The 20,004-nt window shown below is 30.6% G+C and overlaps 1 protein-coding gene across 13 annotated transcripts in view; it reads left to right on the top strand.

The window, feature by feature from the left end:
- The window catches only part of LOC130677030 (protein scalloped), an 84,973-nt gene that overhangs the window by 5,461 nt on the left and 59,508 nt on the right, over positions 1–20,004 (top strand). For 5 of the 13 annotated variants that reach the window (XM_057483559.1, XM_057483558.1, XM_057483555.1 and 2 more), the window contains one exon: positions 16,315–16,412. The exons of the other annotated variants lie outside the window; for them this stretch is intronic. In XM_057483559.1, coding sequence (XP_057339542.1) covers positions 16,388–16,412 — 25 coding nt within the window. In that variant the 5' untranslated portion in view covers positions 16,315–16,387. The remainder of the gene's footprint in view (positions 1–16,314; positions 16,413–20,004) is intronic. 13 annotated transcript variants of the gene reach the window in all.

Here is a 20,004-nt window from a genome sequence, read left to right as displayed (position 1 = left end):
CTGAATAGATTTCTTCGATTAAGAAAATTATTTTCCCTGAAATCTTCAAATTTTTGTAGCAAACATACAGTAGATTGGAAATTTTCTAGAGCATAATTTCTCGTAAGAAGAAAATATGATTCTAAAAATTTTTTCCTCTGTATTTTTTCGGTCCAGATTTACTTTAAATTGCAGGGTAAATTTTTCAAAAATAATCCGTGTGCACAATTTATTACTTAGTATACATATAGAGTGAGATAAATAAATAAAAAGTAAGTTTACTGAAGCGTTGGTTTGTGTCCATATACACAAAGTTTCCTAATATAATCAAGGTAGTCGTAGAACGGGTTTTACAGTTACGAGGTGGCGTTACGAGCAAGATCCAACAGCTAAATGCTATTTCTTATATTATGGTATAGTAACATTGTACAGTTTGTGTATCTTTAAGCATCAAAAGCTTATTCCAGACATCTTCCATCTATAAGAGTCTGGTAATATAAACTGTTACGTCCAACTACTGTACTTATACATACACTATGTATATACATTACTGTTACATGCTGGTTGTTAACTATTAAACACGCGTTCATGTCGTGTAAATGGAAATTTCACAATACCGATTTACTACTTGGACATTATAACGATTTTATGATTACGGCAAAAGTATTTATTTTAATAAAATTACACTTGCAAAAAATTTATTCCATTACTGGGAATTTTTAAAAAATTACTCCAAAAACGGAGTCAGTAAAAAAAATTATTTTTTAGTAAATGGAGATTTTATTTAAATTACTTATCAATTTTAATTACGGAATTTTATTATTGCCACCAAATTTAAATTTAGTAAAAAAAAATTTGAGGTATTTTTGAGATATTGCTCAATCGTAATACAGTTAATTTTTTTCATATAATCGTGTATCGTTAATATATTTAAAAAACATTTAATACGATTAGTATTAATTTAAGTATCGCAAGATTATATCTAGCATTTAATAAGTCTTATCAAGATACTGAATAATTATAAATTTATATTTAGTACTTAAAATATTTACCGATAAAATAAAACGATCTACTTGATTTTACGATCATTCGGCATATGTAATATAATACATATATATGTATATACTACAATAAAACAAGCAGAAATAAATTTTTTTAGCCATGCGGTGTATCAGAGATGACCGGTCACGCACTAAACCGCGACGTTTTTTTTATCCCTCTACAAACTTTCTAAGCGACTACATAACCGACCACGTGACTGTCGTATACCGGTAATTTTGAATAAATACCATATCATATATATATATATATATAGGGGAAGGCGGGGCAAAACGGGATAGGCCGGCAAAATGGGATACCCTCAAAATTTCGTCAAAATTTTTTTTTCTCGAAAAACTTTCGAAAATGGTCAAAAATGGCATCTAGTATCATTTTACACTATTAAAAGCTAAAAAAAAACATTTTTATATTTTTTGCGAAAAGTATAATATTGGCGCCAATTTCAAATTTTGAAAAGAAATAACAAGGAAAAACTTATTTAAAAATATGTTGAGAGTAAATTTTATTACTTAAATCAATTTAGAAAGACATTATTACATCAATTTTATTCACTTGAAAAAAAAAAAAAAAAAAAAAAATTTACTTTTTTTTGGGGTATCCCATTTTGCCCGCAGAAAATAAAAATTTTTTTTTGATGGCCGTCTTAAATTCGTTATATTTATTTCAAATAGAATCAAAATGAAGCCAATTTACGATATTTATGTCCCTAAAAACTAAATTTTTCGTTAAGTATCCCGTTTTGCCCGCCCTTCCCCTATATATATATTTTTATCTCACTCATACATCATTTGGCAATAAATAAATAAATTGATAAGTAATTAATCACGCGAATTTATTCTGCAACAATAAAAAAATAAAATAAATAATAACCGTGATTTGATTTGTAGAATAAACATTTGTGATAAAATAATGCTGATAATTTTCATCAAGTGTTATTGCTCTAGTAGACTAGATTAGATTAACGAAGTAGTCATTATCGTCTGCCTCATGTCTCTATAAAGCGTGGCTCGCGCGTTCTCTGGTTTGCTACACTACTTGTTCAACGATTTGTTTAATTCCCCTCTACTCATTCACTACAACTACAGACAACCTCTTATGCTCTTGTTCTATTCACTTTAAACTCTCCAATGTCCATCCATCCATCCATCTATCCACCCATCTATCCATTTATCTATACATCTATCTATCGTTCTCGTGTCTTTGCGCCCCTGTCCCATCCCCATTGGCTCTCATCCCAATCTCATGCTACTCGTTCATATATATATACATATAATATATATATATATATATTGTCTCTCGCGACTGTATCTGCGGTTTGTCACAACTCAGTGCCGTATAACATCTATTTCCGCGCCATTGCCACTCATCGCGTATACATCTTCTCATTCATGCTTACACGTGTGCTCTATTCTATTCGGATTTATACCCACCGATCTATGAGTCATCGTCCTTCAACAAATGTATCTGTATTTTAATTCACCTCGCGACTCATCATAAACTACATACTTGTTATCTTTAAATAATGATAATGATAATCAATTTTTTTTTTAAATTTCTTCCATTGAAAATTGCGCAGTAGATAATTTTATTAAATAGTGATTCAATGTTATTACTCTCTAAAACTAAATTAGTGAAAAACCAATAATTACTTGTGAATATTCACTAATCTAAATTGTCCAAAGTATACGACTATGAATTAGTGACTGTTCACTTTTTGAATTAGTAAAAAAAAACAACATATAGAATTAGTGAAAATTTCACTGATTGAATTAGTCAAAAATGTTCTAATTCACTTGTTGACGAGGATTTATTTGGAAAAATATTGTATCGTTGCTAATAATATTGTATCAAAATATTATTATTATTTGTAATTGATTATCAAATTTTTTTAGAAACTTGATCGACTAAATTAACAATTAAAATTACTTTCGTATGGTAAATATTTATATCATAATTATAACTCATAACCTGAATCTATTGTCAATGATGGTTTTGATTAAGGTTCGGTAAAAAAAGTTGGAGTAAAAATATAAAGCTATTAAAAAATAACAAGATGTATTATTTAGCAACTAAATTAGGTTTTATTTAATTAACTTACTTTAATTAATACTGTTCAGTTGTATTTAAAAATTATCGTAATTAATTTTGCCCTGAATTTGATAATTCAATGATAGAATAAAAAGTCCTTAAGCGAGGCGCCACTAGTAATCATTGTAAAATCCGGGGAATCACTAATGAATTAGTGAATCTAATTCAAAATCACTAATTTTGTAGTGAATTTTAAGATCACTATTTCAATTAGTGAAATTTTAACTTATTTAGTTTTAGAGAGTATGAATATAATAAAGAGTCAAGTCTATAGTATAGTCGGGTTGATAAAATTGGTTCGAATGAATTTAATCTCCGGACGGCACGGCACGCCGGTGAATTAGCTCTTGAGTTTATTCGCCTGGAGGGTAATCCCTGTGTCCTGGTTGTATTGAGTAGTTTTTCATCAGGAATCAGGACTTTGGCTGATATGACTGAGCCGAGTTGAGCTGAATCAAGCTGCCGTACTCTGATACATTGTGCGGGCATAGGAGTCGCGACTCGATGAGCAAATCTACGGAGAGAATTGACTTTAGTATAGAAGATAAGAGGGACCAGAGGGACCGGAGTAAAGAGTATAGTACAGTGTAGTGTTCAGAGGATAAGACAGTAGACTGAGAAAGAGCCAGAGTCTGCTAAGGCTTCACTTGTATGTTGGGTTCGGTTAGAGGGCCGTCTAAGTATACCCATGTTATTTCTGGCGGGAGCTGACGCACCGTTTTCTTTCCCTTCACTCTTCAGCCTCTTCATCCTCCTTCTTCTCTTTCTTCACTTCTTCATATTTTTTGTTTTTGTCGCTACGTTAAATTAATACCCCAACTCAACAAAATAAAATCAGCCTGGAGGTGAACTAAAAAAAAATTCGGAGTCAATACGGAGGAATTTTTTTAAAATTACTCTTCTAAAAGTGAAATTACTCCGGAAGGTTTTGACATAAAAACTCCGAATGGGATTTAAATAAAATTCAAATCCGCGGCTAAAGAAACTCCGGATTTCCCGCTAAAAAACGATAAAGTATAAAAATTTTTTTATGACGTAGTGATAAATTTTCTTATTTCCACACCGCGTTGCTGTAATAATTTATTAAAAACTTTTTTTTTAAATTTATCGTTACCTTCCGTACAATTGTGTTGACTCATGTTGATTTAGTTTCTCTGTTCTCTTCTTCTTGGGCTCTCTAAGCTCGACGTTTGCCAAGGACAAACACAAGTGACTGAACAGTAGTTCTCGTTCTTTTTCTCTTTTTAACTTTAAATAAAATTGTCGATAAAAAAAAAAAAGTTATGATAGACAAAATTCACCTGTTACTTAACACAATACAGTAATTATTGAACTCGATAATTAATTATTTATGATAAAAAAATAATTTGTCAACTAGATTATTAAATCTTGACAATTACAATGATAATTACTTGAGCTTTCTTTATTTTAATCTAACAGTCGTTAACTATTTATTATTAATTACTCGAAGCATTATTTCACTGATGAGTAATCAGTATCATTAAGATAATTAATGTCTCATAATTTTTTTCATTCCTCATTAAATATTTTATTATCTCATTCAATAAATGAAATAAAATAAAATGATACTGAAGTTAGCAGGCAATTAAAAATTTTTGAATTTTTTTTTAACAATTAAATTTGAAGAAAAAAAAAAAAATAAAAATATGCACATGTAGAAAATTTAAATGACTACAAGTGCATTTTTTTTAAATATTTTTTTTTTTATAATTTATCGTTTTTTTTTAAATCTAAAAATTATTACGTCGGCTAATTATGATACCGAAGTTAGCCGACGTCTAGTAATTTTCGGATTTTTTTTAAGCGAGAAATAATAAAAAAAATCGGTCTGTCAGTTGACCCTGCGGGCCAGCCCCAAAACTTCCCGCTGTTTTCGAGCTCGTTGAGCTCGAAAACACTATTGTGAATACATTTTCGAGCTCTACGAGCTCGCAAATACTTTTGTATGCCATTGTTTTATAAAAAACCATTTTTTAGCATTTCTTTCTCCCACGATATCTCGCGAACGAATTAACCGATTTTGATGGTTGAGGCGGCAATCGATGCGTTTTGTCAAGTTCTAAAGCTGATAAAATTTTGGATCCGATTTATCGAGTCGTTTTTGAGATATTTCAGGAAAAATAAAAAAAATTTTTTTTTTTAATTCTTTCGACAACGGTTTCTCTTGAACGAATGAACCGATTTTGATGGTTGAGGTGGCATTCGACGCGGCTTATAAAGCTCTAGAGCCCAGTCCATTTTGGAATTAATCCTTCGAGCACATTAAAAGTTATCCAAAAAAAACATTTTTGAAAAAACTTTATTTTTGGAATATCTCTGAACGAGCCCTACCGACCAAGCTCAATTTCCTCTCGGCTTCAAGATATTGACAATCCGCGTCGAATGGCACCTTAAAGTTCAAAATCGGTTCATCCGTTCAAAAGATACAGGTATTTACATACGTACGTACGTACGTACATACATACACTCGGACATCATCTTGAAATTAGTCAGAATAGCTTCCTAGGACCTCAAAACGTCGACATCTGATAGAAATTCGATTTTCGTAAATCGGACCGAAACCAATAACTTCCCGAATTTTTGAAAATTTACAATTTTCTTAGCGGGAAGTTAAAAAAAAATATTTGAAAAAATTGCACTTGTAGTCTTTTAAATTTTTTACATGTGCATATTTTTATTTTTTTATTTTTCTTGAAATTTAATTGGTAAAAAAAAATCAAAAAATTTTTAATTGTCTGCTACTTTCAGGATCGTGGCATGATCCTGAAGTTAGCAGACATTTAAAAATTTTTGAATTTTTGTTTCTCAACAAATCAATTGCAAAAAAATAAAATAAAAATATGCACATGTAGAAAATTTCAAAAACTACAGGTGCAATTTTTTTAAATATTTTTTTTTTTATAGCTTATCGTCTAAAAAAAAATCCAAAAATTAGTAGATGTCGGCTAATTTCAGTATCATAAAATAAAATAAATTAAAATTACCGCAAGTACTTTTTTTGACCGGTAAAAAAAAGTAAGCTGTTTAAATTGAGGGAGCATAATAGAGAGCGCAATACCCATAAAAAACGTATGTATGGTAATAATATAAATAGTAAAAAAAATGAAATAAAAAAGAGTAGAGTGGATATGTATAAATGTAAGTGAGGAGTGTAGAATAACTGGAAGAAGCATCACCGGGAAAGAACACGCCAGCAAATCGGGTAGGGTGGGACAGAGTGGGAGAAAGCCTGCTCTTAAGTTATGAATAATTCATCCTGAAGAACCAACTTGTGTGTTATGTGGATAGGAGTCGCTTGGTCCCAAGTAAAGTCTCTACCACGCCTCGCGTGATCCACAAGTTCGACACTCCGTGTTGTATGTGAACGAATATTACCTTCACATATGTGGATATGTGTACATACATTAATTTTTTTATTTATATACGCATTTATTAATGTAACTCACAACTTGCTCCTATCTTTATTTACTTGTTTGTTATTCTTACGGCTTACAAGTACACACAATCTTTGCTGTAATACGTCCACGTGCGTGGTTACAGGGACACGCATCACCAGTTGACTCTTCTTCCCTTTCATTGCCCTCGTGACCTCATCAAACACTTTTTTGTTACCATTCAACTGGCGGCTTGTGTATTCAGGTTTTTTTACCTGCCGATTGTTGACATTTTTTGTAAATTAAAAAAATAACTGGTCTAAAAAGTACTGAGTTCATACAAAAAAATGGAGTTTGAAATTCAATTATTTTATGAGTATCGGTCTCTGATGATTTTTTTTGACAGTAGATTTGGTAAAATTTTTTTTTATAAAAAATTTGAGTCCTTTGTGTGATATATTTATTAGTAAATGTATTTGTCGGTTGGGTGAATGAGTGAGAGTAAATAGTTAATAATTTAAGTGATATGATATAATTGTGATGTTATGATAAGGTCGGTGTAGACAAAAGGACGTCGTTTTGTCGCACTTGTCGCACTCGTTTGGATGCATGATGCATTCGAACGGTAGGTGCGGTAGCAGACGCTTAAACTGGACAGTTCGTTCACCTCTATTCATATATATATATATATACATACATATATATTTATCGCTATTGCGGAGTAGTTTTAATGTTCAGCTCAAGCAACGTCACGGCACATCTATTTTCCTGTATAATCCATAAATCCATTTTAGAGTGCGAGAGATTTTAATAAAAATTTTTATTTTATTTTTAAATAAATTGTACTCCAAGCTCGTTATAAGCAATCCCATTATAAGCAACTTCCCTTTCCGCGGTTTTAATCGCGATTTAGAAACTCCCCCAGTTTTTCAGACGCTAAAATTTCACGTCAACGCATAAAAAAATTCATTGGGACAAATAAAAATTTTTTTCGGGAGAGTAAAAATTTTTTGCCTCAAGAAATTATTTTTTGTGTACAGATATAAATTTTCTTACGACCGAAGTAACTTGAGAATTAGATAATAAAATAAAATAAAAGGTGGTTTGCGTGTTGGCAATGTTTGCAATAGTAATGCCAATACCAAATCAATATTTATTCGCATCTTTGTTTCCTGGAGTTGTCGTCTGCATTACTCTGATATTGACCATTTGATTCTGCCGGGTGCAGTCGAAACCTCGATCGGATTGGACTGTTAAACATCCGGTAACGTCCAATGAAATATTGTCTTGTCCATGTGACGTTTGATGCATCATATGCACTCATAGAATATACATTTGTATATTTAACGATACATATATGTCGTAAAATCGTTTACGAATGGACGAAATATAAAATCACCTGTCATTTTATTTTCATATATTTCTCGTTCTCTGTACACGAGTTTAATAAAACTTTTTTAATTCCACCGAAAATTTATTGAAATAATGTTTCAAAAAGTTCAGCACTTCATGTATATTACTAATTAAATTTATTACATATACGTGAATAATTAAACCGCGATAACTGGAAATGAACCGAAGTAAAATAATTTTTTTTTTTTTTTAAATTAACATTTTGCGCAGCTCGAGTTTTTTTTGTGAAGGAAGTACAAAAGTTCAGAATGCATATTGTTGTTGTTGTTATTTAGTGAAGGCAGTATTATATATCAGGTGAATAAAATAAGGGGCAGTAAGAAAGGAGAGATTGGGAGCGTGGTAACAACAAGGGCATAGAAGGACTGAAGGAGGTGAAGATATGGAGAATGGGGGAGGTAGATGGGAAGTTAAGGATCAAGAAGAAGGAGGAATAAGAATATAATAAGAAAAGACAGAAAGAAGTACCTTCCGTGGGGCAATGTGCCATTCCAGGCATTCGATTTGGTATTTTTCTTTGTGTATCGCAAATAGTTGGAATTGTTTTGCGAGCTGGGCATTGATATATCGTCCCGCGGGTCCTTTGAACCGGCTCCGAATTATCGTTTGCCCAAGCACATGGAACCCTTTGTACCGGTCAATTTACCGAGAACTCTAGCTTCCCACCCCCACTACAACTCTTTTACTTTTTTTTTTTTTTTTTCAAAACTCCTTTTAGTCTCAACTCATTTTTTTATTTCATTTTACTTTTTTAAATCAACTTTATTCTCTTTATCTTCTCCTGAGCTGGATTTTGTCTGTAAAGTACAAGACTTTTCTTTAGTCTCCACAAAGATCTCAGTCGGATGGAAAAAAATAAAAGTAACCTGAAATTGATGAATACCAGAAAGTATTTTTTTTACAATTCATTTGCTTGATTGAGTTAACTCTCAATAAAATTACCGTTGATTGATTTAATTGCTGGTATTTATTTAAATCCAATAACGAAAATGTAAATACCCTTTCAGTTAATTGACATCCATCAATATTTATTTGTTACTAGAAATTGTACGGTAAAAATCGATGTCATTCGATAATTAATTAATTCTATTTTTATTTAAATTATTTCGGAAAATTTATCTACAGACTTTTAAATTTTTCCCGCCGATTTTTTGCGTACATTTTAATAATCCCCAGACTTTGCTACCTGGTTTGTCTGTATACAGTTGCCAGAGTATTATCTTTCCTCGTCGAAAAGTGCCCAAGGGCATCGAGCGTCGGGTAACAGATGCGGGATGCTGAGGTCTGTAATCCGCTAAAGATCCAACGATATAACGGGCTGTAGTTTTGACTGATGATAAATTTTCAAATTTACCGGGTATTTGGCTCCATTTTCTAACCCAATTTCCGCATAGAGTCCGCGCTTACTCCGAAAAAATTTTCCAGCCCAATATATATATATGATATAAATATCACACACACAAGTAATTAAATCGGGATGTAATTAAAATAATTAGCATAATAAGTTTGAGTTGATAAATATTTAAAAATAATTTTCTACGCGGGCTTATGTTCTTGGAAGTAATGAAAATAACGGAAACTCGGGCGATGGAAGTCTCGGTGAGTCTTGTGAGCTAAATTACGATCGGTCAAGCAAACTGAGCACGCGAGATCGTTTATCAACTGCGTGTTGGACTTGACTCTACTCGTGACGTCGGGAGAAGCTTCCCAGGTACATTTCCATGAAATCCCGAGTGTAAATCGGCTGATTCATGTGAAATGCATTAGGATAGTGCTGAAATATAAATACATTACTCAAGAAGATTCAATCTACGCGATAATTAAATACTCGTGTAATTACTCGATATCTTTATTAAATTTGTTTTATTATTTTTAAATATTTTACTTATAAATTATAGCGTTATTACTCCAATTGAATAAGCCATTGAGAAATCACGTATACTTTTATGTATGACGACACACTTAATGTTGATATATAGCTTTATTTTTTTTTTATATACGGAACCTGGAGATATTGTGCGGTAGCATAATATTTATATTTATATAGGATTCAGTATAGTATGTCCTTCGTTTTGTTCTTCCCGCAGTTTATATATATATATATAAATATATACAGGCCCGTTATTCAACTCCGGTTTTATGCCAATGCGTGGTTAGAAAAGGTGTTGCAGTTTGTGTGTGACACAACGAGTAGATCCCGCTGCGATTTTAATTTATTCGCGATTATGTAGTAATGACAACCAAGAATATTGCTTTATTTTTTAAAACTCTAGCTCAGCATATTTATAAATTTTATTGTTAATTTATATTTGTTTAGTGTCCATTTTATTTATTACTTTCGATTCAAATTACGGTTGGCAATAAAAAAATATTTAATTTTCAATGGAAAATTTCTATGCTCCCTCACGGAAAAAAATGATTGACAATAATTGTAGTTCAACTTGTAATTATTTATGTTGTGTTCAATAACTAATGTCGTTTCAATCAGTAAAATTATGATTTTAATGTTTAAACTGCTATAATTAACAGTTAACCGTTGAAATATACTGCTTGACTATTTAAAACTACTACTTAAACCTTAAAAAACTACAAGACACTTGTCAAAAAAATGCATCTGTTATTAATTTCTTACGTTCTACTCCATAATATTTACTGAGATCCGGTCTAGGCGCGCTGTTGACGAGAATCTCAGTAATATTTACTAATATTTTTTTTCCGTGGCTCCATTTTTGTTTAAGCAGGAAAAATTTCAGTGACTTGTTATGGCTGGGTAATTTTTTCTTATCATGCAGAGGAGAAAATATGAAAAATTTTGAGTTTCATATATATTTGCGCGGATCCGAATGAAAAATGTACTTTTACTTAAACCTTTAGAGAAAATCTTGAATCATTATTTGAAACTGAGTTTTTTTCGCAAACAAAATCTCTAAATACAAAATGGAGACTGTACTTCGATGCACTACTGTTTAATCTAGTGAAGTGCGCTTTAATTATTCGATAATATTCGTTTCTTTAAGAGAAAAACTCGGCCACAGTTTCCATTTACTACACAAGTGCAACAAAGACAGTACAGTTCGTGGACTTGAGTGTAACAGAGAGATAAGTGCGAACCCCTGTTAAGCGGGAAAAATTTCAGTGAATTGTTATGGCTGGGGAATTTTTTCTTATCATGCAGAGGAGAAAATATGAAAAATTTCGAGTTTCATATTTATTTGCGCGGTTCCGAATGAAAAATGTACTTTTACTTAAACCTTTAGTGAAAATCTTGAATCATTATTTGAATCTGAAGTTTTTTCGCGCGTAAAATACGATTCAAATTTTGAATTATTTGTAGTCTAACTCAAATTTCTCTAGTGCGAGAAAACTACTTATTTTTTAATAAATTTATAAAGAAACAAAGTTTCAGAATGAACTTGGACTTTGATTGTGATAAAAACACCAATGACTACTCTTGATTCACAACTTTTGTTAAATTGAATCCCTATATATATATATATATATATATATATATATATATATATATTTTTTTTTTTTTATGTTTTATTTTATTATCATCGTACTGATAGTAATAATCAATTTGCTCAGTACAAATATATACATGTGTACTTATTGTAATATAATTTATAACAATAATAATAATAATAAAAATAATAAACACAAAGCATATGTGAAAGCATTGTCACTTGTAGCTGACAATACTCTTTGGCATGTCTTTTAGATAGTAGAGTACTTGGTACTTGCGTTTGTTCAAGGATGGCTTTAGAGCGATTTTAGTTTGCTCGTTTGCTTAGTCAACGAGTAGACTCGGATAACATGCTGATAATGAAACAGTCGATTGTAATAACGTCTCTTTTACTATATATACATATACATGTACATATACAATATAAACAAATGTATTGTTTTGTTTTATTTCAAAGTTTTGTGTCAATTGCATCGTACTTTATATTCTGTTTGTATAATATTTATTATAAACGTCAAAAAAAAAAAAAAAACAATACAAATAAAATCAGTAATGATTAATTTAATCATATATTTATTTATTTTGAGTCATTTTTTTTTCCTAATGATTTGAAAAAAATATAAAAGTTTAAATAAAAATTCTTAGGCATAAAAATTATTATTATTATTATAATTATTATTATTATTATTATTATTATTATTATTTGTTTGTCATTCGTTACTGCTGCAATGCTTCATCAACAATTATTATTATTATTAAAAAAAATTGCTAAAAATATTTAGTAATTTTTCATTAATTTTTTTAATAAAAAAAAATCTTATCTACGCGATTGATTAGATTAATTTATAATCATACGGTATCAGTTAATCAGATTGAAGTAAATTTTATTTATAAATTTAACGTCAGTTCTCATTTAAATTAAAAAAAAAAAAAATTCACATATAGATACATAAATTACAGTTTTGTTTTTTCCTATTTAAAAAGACATTAAGATAACAAATGACTTTACGTAATAATTTAAAACAATTAGTTGACTAATTTTTTTAGTTATTTATTTATTTTCTTTATCATCAATCATTAAGTTGAAGTAAAGTAAACATTAAAAGCTCATTTGAGTCAGCGTGTAGTCATACTTTTTAGTTTATTAAAATTTTGAATCAGCTTAGGCGTAAATATACACGAAGAGAAAAAGAAAATAATTAATGAATAAAAATAGAGATAAAAAAAAATTAACAGTACATAGTGTGTTAATAGTTGTTTTTGGGTACTCTATCTTTAGAAGCTACATATCATGGCGCTTTTCTCTTCCCCCCTTCAAATCCCCCCGCCCAGTGCTACTGTATATGTTCGTACAGTTCTTTTCGAGCCGGCATACAAACTGAGTTATTTCACGGTTAAAATAGTCGAGTGTTATATCTCTGTGCTCTTTCTTTCTTTCGTAGCCAATGGCACCACACCATGTACTTGTTTTTGTCGAAAAAAAAAAAAATTAAAAAAATACCTTCCGCGGTAAAATAAAAAATTCACACAGAAAAAATAGCAGTCGACATTTTACTTTTATTTTATTTATACTTCAGTTTTATTATCCTAGACATTTACTACAGTATAATTAACAACTTTAAGCTGATTGGTGATTTAATAATTCAACAACTTTTCGCGTGTCCTTAATACAAGTATTAAGTATTACCTTTCCATTTTACACCAATATAAATAAGTCTATGTGTATATTTGTCATATATTTATTTTTTCTCGGACACGGATCGACGTATTGATATTTTGCAATAACCAATCTTATGTAATTACTTGTATTATTGTCAAATGATCTATTAGATAAATTTACATCAGAAAGGGCGGGAAAAAATCAAGCCCATTCAAAAAATTCCTGAAAATAAATTTTTGGACTCAAAATTGTACACTCTCTAAAACTGAATTAGTGAAAAACCACTAATTACTTGTGAATATTCACTAATATAAATTGCCCAAAGTATACGACTATGAATTAGTGACTGTTCACTTTTTGAATTAGTAAAAAAAACAACATATAGAATTAGTGAAAATTTCACTGATTGAATTAGTCAAAAATGTACTAATTCACTTGTTGACGAGGATTTATTTGGAAAAATATTGTATCGTTGCTAATAATATTGTATCAAAATATTATTATTATTTGTAATTGATTATAAAATTTTTTTAGCAACTTGATCGACTAAATTAACAATTAAAATTACTTTCATATGGTAAATATTTATATCATAATTATAACTCATAACCTGAATCTATTGTCAATGATGGTTTTGATTAAGGTTCGGTAAAAAAAGTTGGAGTAAAAATATAAAGCTATTAAAAAATAACAAGATGTATTATTTAGCAACTAAATTAGGTTTTATTTAATTATCTTACTTTAATTAATACTGTTCAGTTGTATTTAAAAATTATCGTAATTAATTTTGCCCTGAATTTGATAATTCAATGATAGAATAAAAAGTCCTTAAGCGAGGCGCCACTAGTAATCATTGTAAAATCCGGGGAATCACTAATGAATTAGTGAATCTAATTGAAAATCACTAATTTTGTAGTGAATTTTAAGATCACTATTTCAATTAGTGAAATTTTGACTTATTTCGTTTTAGAGAGCAGAAATGACGATGCGCATCGTAACAGACAGTTGGAATAATTGTTTACCAAATTTTTGGAGTGGCCCGTTTTGCCCTACTCTGTATTCTATTTCAATTTTACCGAAGTAAAAATATCTAGATATTTGTTTAATTATTTAAGATATCGCGGAGTTTGGAAGCTGGTTAATGGATCGATTTTCCAATTTTTAATTTGGGTATTAATTGTTTATTCTCAGAAACTATAGATTTATTGGAAATTAATAAACGTCTATTTGCTGAAAATATTTAATACTAAATCAATTAGATATAAATTCTGGTTTCTCGAATAAAAAATGATAAATTTGCCATTATCATTTTTTCCCGTCAGATATTTATCTTTGGCTACTTAATCATTACCGGTTAATAATTATCTGTAAATGAAAATATATATAATATGAAGTACATATATTTATACATGATAAGGTTCTATATCTATTTCAACAAACTAAAAACTAGATAAAGTTTAAATATTATTTGTATTCATCAAAGTAGTTGTGTACTTATGTCACTAAAATAAAATTTCGTATGCCTCTTCAGTATTTTTTCACATTATGTATTCTCACAATGTAGATAAATTTTAATAGCCAGCTATAACTGCTTACAACACGTGTATTGAAAATCGTCGCTTTACTCTTCAAAAAAAAATATATATATATAAAATAATACTGTCCGTATTGACGACAATAAATTTCATACGATAGAAACTGAACAAATAACCTCGAGTGCGTGTTTGTTTACGTATCATGAATGAATTTGAAAAGTGTAATTTTGGCAAACATTTTCTTCTTCTTCTTTACCTTTTCCTCTTTCTGTTTATTCTTAAATTTAATCAACCCATCTTATGAATCGCTTCTATTAAGTTTGGCTAGCGTACTAATTTAATTATCTTGTATTTTCTCTCATAAATCTATTGCCAAATGCCCAACGAACTCAATTTAATTTAAATAAATTTTTGAAATATATATTTTTTTTCTTTTTTATGCTAATAGTTTTAATATTTGATTAATATATTTACTTACCTCGCAGTTAAATGTTTACACAGTAAGTGTCGTTCTAAAAATACATTCAAGATAAATAAGTAGAAGAGTTATTACTATGATATTTGAAAAAAAATGATAATCATTACCTGAGTCAAAAAAATAATTTTAATTATTAACTTGAAGATTAAAACGTTTTTCGCATAAGGAACAAAAATTGGAAAGTAAAAAATCTACTGGATGACGAGATTTTTGAAATGTTTCGTATATAGATGTCGATATGTCAGCCATAAATCTTAGGCCACCCCCAGCCTCCGGAATTATACCCCTTAAAGCAGTCAAATTACCTAAATTTTTTTAATTTTGACTTATTGACTTTTTGACTTTAATAGATAGCAAGTGGGTGAAATTAGCCAAAAGAAAGTCAAAATCAAATGTGTTTTTTATTCATTTTTGACTTAACTTGACTTACTTCGGATCTATTCAAGTCGAAAAAGTCATATTTTGTTATTTTTTCGACCCGGGTATGATTCATATATATATATAGGGTAGAGATTTACAGTTTTTGGCCACGAGAGCCAGTTTTGGACACTTGAAAATTTTAAATGAAGTAATTTGACATAATCAAATTTCACAATGTGTTCAAAGATACTCTTATCGCAATATTACAATAAAAGTTTCTTTTATACTTTTGGATTAATAAAGGTATTAAATGTCAAAAAATGGAGCAGTGGCCACAAATGGTACTTTTACCCTATAATATATATATATTATATTTAGCGAGTTAATTTAACAGAGACTTATAGTCAAATAGAAAGGATTATAGAACGTTATAATTGAACATTATATATATATAAAGTTGTACAGTAGATATTATGATGGTGAATGTTTGGATAACTGTACAAGTCACCCACGCGCAAGATAGCCCACGCGCATTCAAATCATACATGGAATTGCAAGTACCCAAACGTAATTTGCGATAATCACGTTCCAGCCAATCCGTGTTTTGTCTATAAATGCTATACGATGCATAAATGTGTCCATACAATATATATATTGATATATCCGGTATAGCCAATTACTATATAGTCATGAGGCTCAGGATCATTGGGATCATTGGACAGTGTATAGATTCGTTTTGTCAGTCGACAATAAAACGCAACAAAAGACCATTAATTACAAACTTTTTTTAACGCCCTAACAAAATTTAATCTGTACCATTATCATATATTAAAAGTAACTTAATTGGCTACTTAATAATTTTTATTTTCATTCGATTGTTTCAGGTAAGTTCCAACGCTGACCTGACTACTAATTGATCATTCATCTTAATTTTTTACGAAGCTCTACTTCCATGCTATGCATTCCATGATAATTACACCAGGTTAGATATATATACATGAAAGTAATTAGTGATCTGATCACTCTCTCTTCTTTACATGGCCGTGTTTAAGAGTAGTCACTGCGCCGGTTTGTTGCCGTACTATTTCCTTTGATCACCGGACACAAAAAATATTTATAATAATATCAAACACAACTCACTATAAATATTATTTATCAGATATATATATTTATGTCGTATGTTTCTTTATGTCAATTTCACCTCGAGTAGACATTCAATGCATACCTGCATACTACATAAATATATATATCCTTGATATGATGAGTTTTATTTTATTTGCGGAGAATGAGTTCATAAACAATTTATCGCAATTATGATAAATATAATTATCCTTATTATCGGTAGCATTATCGAGGTTTAAAAACATAACCATTGCTTCCGCTTTGAGACAAGATACATAAAACTAGTATATGTGTTTCATACATATGTATATTTATATTGAATTAAATTATAAACTTGTGTGTTTATGCTAATTGCGTTCAAATCGTATAGGATTTAATTATCTTTTTTTTTTTTATTTATTTATTTTCAATCGTAAGGTTTGACCTCTTTCGATCATATACAAAATAATTATTACATGTAGTGAAAAGCTTAAATTTATAATTTGTAATTTATAGTTTATAACTTATAGTTTATAACTTATAACATATAACCAGACTCATCTCAAAACTCAGACTCAATTCAAATCACTCCAACAGACTTTTAACAGTTCCATACTCATAAATATTATTATCTATAGTTCATTCGATTCTTCTAAATCGATTAAATAGTTAAAGCATCTTTGACGGAATAAATCTAGTGATTCTGATGACGTAATCTCAAATGGAAGTGAGTTCCAAAAATTACAACCTACTACAATAAAAGACTTTTGATAGCAAGCTGTATGTGCAAAAGGGACCTGAAGTGTATCCGTTCGCAATGGATTTCTACGTGAAATTACATTAGATTTAAGTTTTAGTTGATGATTAAATAAACTAGGTCTCCCAAGACACAACACTTTATAAAACTCACATGCAATGAGGTATAAATCTTTATTTTTGTATTCTGCATTCGATAACCGGTCAAGTATGAGTCCAATTTATGAGATGAAGGATCTCTTGTTCAGCAAAACTTGGTAATTTGAGTAGTTGATTGGTACATTTGATCACCAATCTTCAGACACTTGTCCGCGTCCAGATCTGTCTCTTTAGAACAAATTTCAAAGCGGAGTAAAAATGAGAACGAGTTAAACTTTTGCGAGTGTAAAAAAATCTAATATAACACATCCGGTTTTCATATATATCTCAAAGATCTAGAGTATTATATTTAATGTCCATCGTATTTCACTACAAAGTATAAAATTTTTGCGCCGAACCAGTCAGTCGGCTTTTTTAAGAAAAATTCAAAAAGCCCGCGCGTCAGCGCCATAATTCAAACGGCCAATCGGAATCTAATATAATGCTGACGGAAACCAATTGATAAATTTTTTCGAAATGGTATTTTTTGGACTCGTCGATTCTTCTTATGTTGCCCAACGCCCTGACCACTAGACTTCTATAGATTACTGCTGTAATAAATCTTACTGACAAGTTTTTTTCCAGGTAGATTTTACCCTGGGATATAATACCGCGACGTTTTATGGTCACATTTAATTTTTATTTAAAAGAAGTAAAATTTTATTTATGACTTTTTTTTTAAATACAAAGCCAATATTTGTTTTTCCTTTTTTTAAATTTATTGAGTTTTAAAGTTAAAAAATATAAACGGTCATATTTCTCAAATGGAAAAGAGAGAACTCTTAACCAATTTCTCGACAGTGTCATTAGAAAAATTACCTGACTCATACTTAATTGGTGGTCGTTGTTTTGTGACGGTGATAGCAGCGGTGGCGATGGTGGCGGTGACGGTGGGTTGTACGAGTAATATAAAATAACCAACAGAGATGTAGTTTTGTCTCCAGGAAAAACCAACTATATTGTATATAGTGATAGTTGTTGTGTCCCAAGACTAGTTTGTCGTTTTTTTATTTTTTAAAGAACCTCAGAAAAGGAGGAAGCGCCACTTTGGCTGACCACAAAAGTATTGCGCCGTTAAAACAAGACATAAAAAAACATCACAGAATCCATTTCTTCTTTTTTTATCTCTATTTTAACATTCACAGTTGGTATAGTTATTTTTTTCAGTTGAGCCTTTTCAGGGTGGCGATGAAACAAAGCGATTCGGACAGCCGATTTAATGAGTAGACAGGCTAGAAAATAAAATGGAAATAAAAAACGAAGTATCTATTTGTTAAAACTGTAAATACAAACGATTGTTCCGTTCGCTCAAATGACATTCTATTGTTTTTAACAATTCTGATGTATTTATAAACTAACAGGGATTTACTTGGAATGGGACGGGATTGGATATTGAATTGATGATGGCTACATCACGAACCAGCTAACAAGTCGGGGCTAAGACAGGCCAGATCGACCTTTCTCTCATACACTGAAAAAAATAATCGCTAGCTGCTAGCGATTTTTTTCTTTAGCAGCTAGCGATTTTTAATCGTTAGCTGCAAGCGATTATTTCGCTAGCTGCCAGCGATTTTTTCTTTAGCAGCTAGCGATTAAAAATCGTTAGCTGCAAGTGATTATTTTGCTAGCTGGAAGCGATTTTTTCTTTAGCAGCTAGCGATTAAAAATCGTTAGCTGCAAGCGATTATTTCGCTAGCTGCTAGCGATTTTTTCTTTAGCAGGTAGCGACTAAAAATCGCTTGCTGGAAGCGATTTTTTCTTTAGCAGGTAGCGATTAAAAATCGCTTGCTGGGAGCGATTTTTCCGCTAGCTGGAAGTGATTTTTTCGCTAACACTGACTTATCGGATCCTTGTATAAAAAAAAGTTAAGCATCGGTATAACTCGAAAATAAAACAAATATATATATATATATATATGAAGAAAGAAAAAATCGCTAGCAGCTAGCGAAATAATCGCTTCCAGCAAACGATTTTTAATCGCTACCCGCTAAAGAAAAAATCGCTTCCAGCTAGCGAAAAAATCGCTTCCAGCAAGCGATTTTTAATCGCTACCTGCTAAAGAAAAAATCGCTAGCAGCTAGCGAAATAATCGCTTCCAGCAAGCGATTTTTAATCGCTAGCTGCTAAAGAAAAAATCGCTAGCCGCTAGCGAAATAATCGCTTGCAGCTAACGATTAAAAATCGCTAGCTGCTAAAGAAAAAAATCGCTAGCAGCTAGCGATTATTTTTTTCAGTGTACAGTCTCGATCAAATGTCACTGTCTAAATGATTTATCATTTTCTTATATTTAACATCTTGTACTATCTTGCCAGAACAATCACAATATGTGTAGCTCAGATAACACGACATCTTTGGTTTTAAACTCGTTTCACTCATTCACTCCTGGCGAAGTAAACCCTAGTCTTCTTTACGTATTTAGCTGAGTAAGAATAAAATTAAAAAAACAATCTCACTGATTGTTTTCAACGTTGTTCCTTTGTTCCTTAGAGTGTGAGAAACCACGTCTCGTTTTATTTTCTCCCTCAATGGGACTCCCCTTGCTCCTATCCCTTGTATTCGTGGTCTTTGGCTCTGTCGGT

The sequence above is a fragment of the Microplitis mediator genome, chromosome 11 (genome assembly GCF_029852145.1).
Source record: "Microplitis mediator isolate UGA2020A chromosome 11, iyMicMedi2.1, whole genome shotgun sequence".
NCBI classification, from domain to species: domain Eukaryota; kingdom Metazoa; phylum Arthropoda; class Insecta; order Hymenoptera; family Braconidae; genus Microplitis; species Microplitis mediator.
Note: the sequence above shows the minus strand (reverse complement) of the source record. Positions and strands in the feature narration are given on the sequence as shown.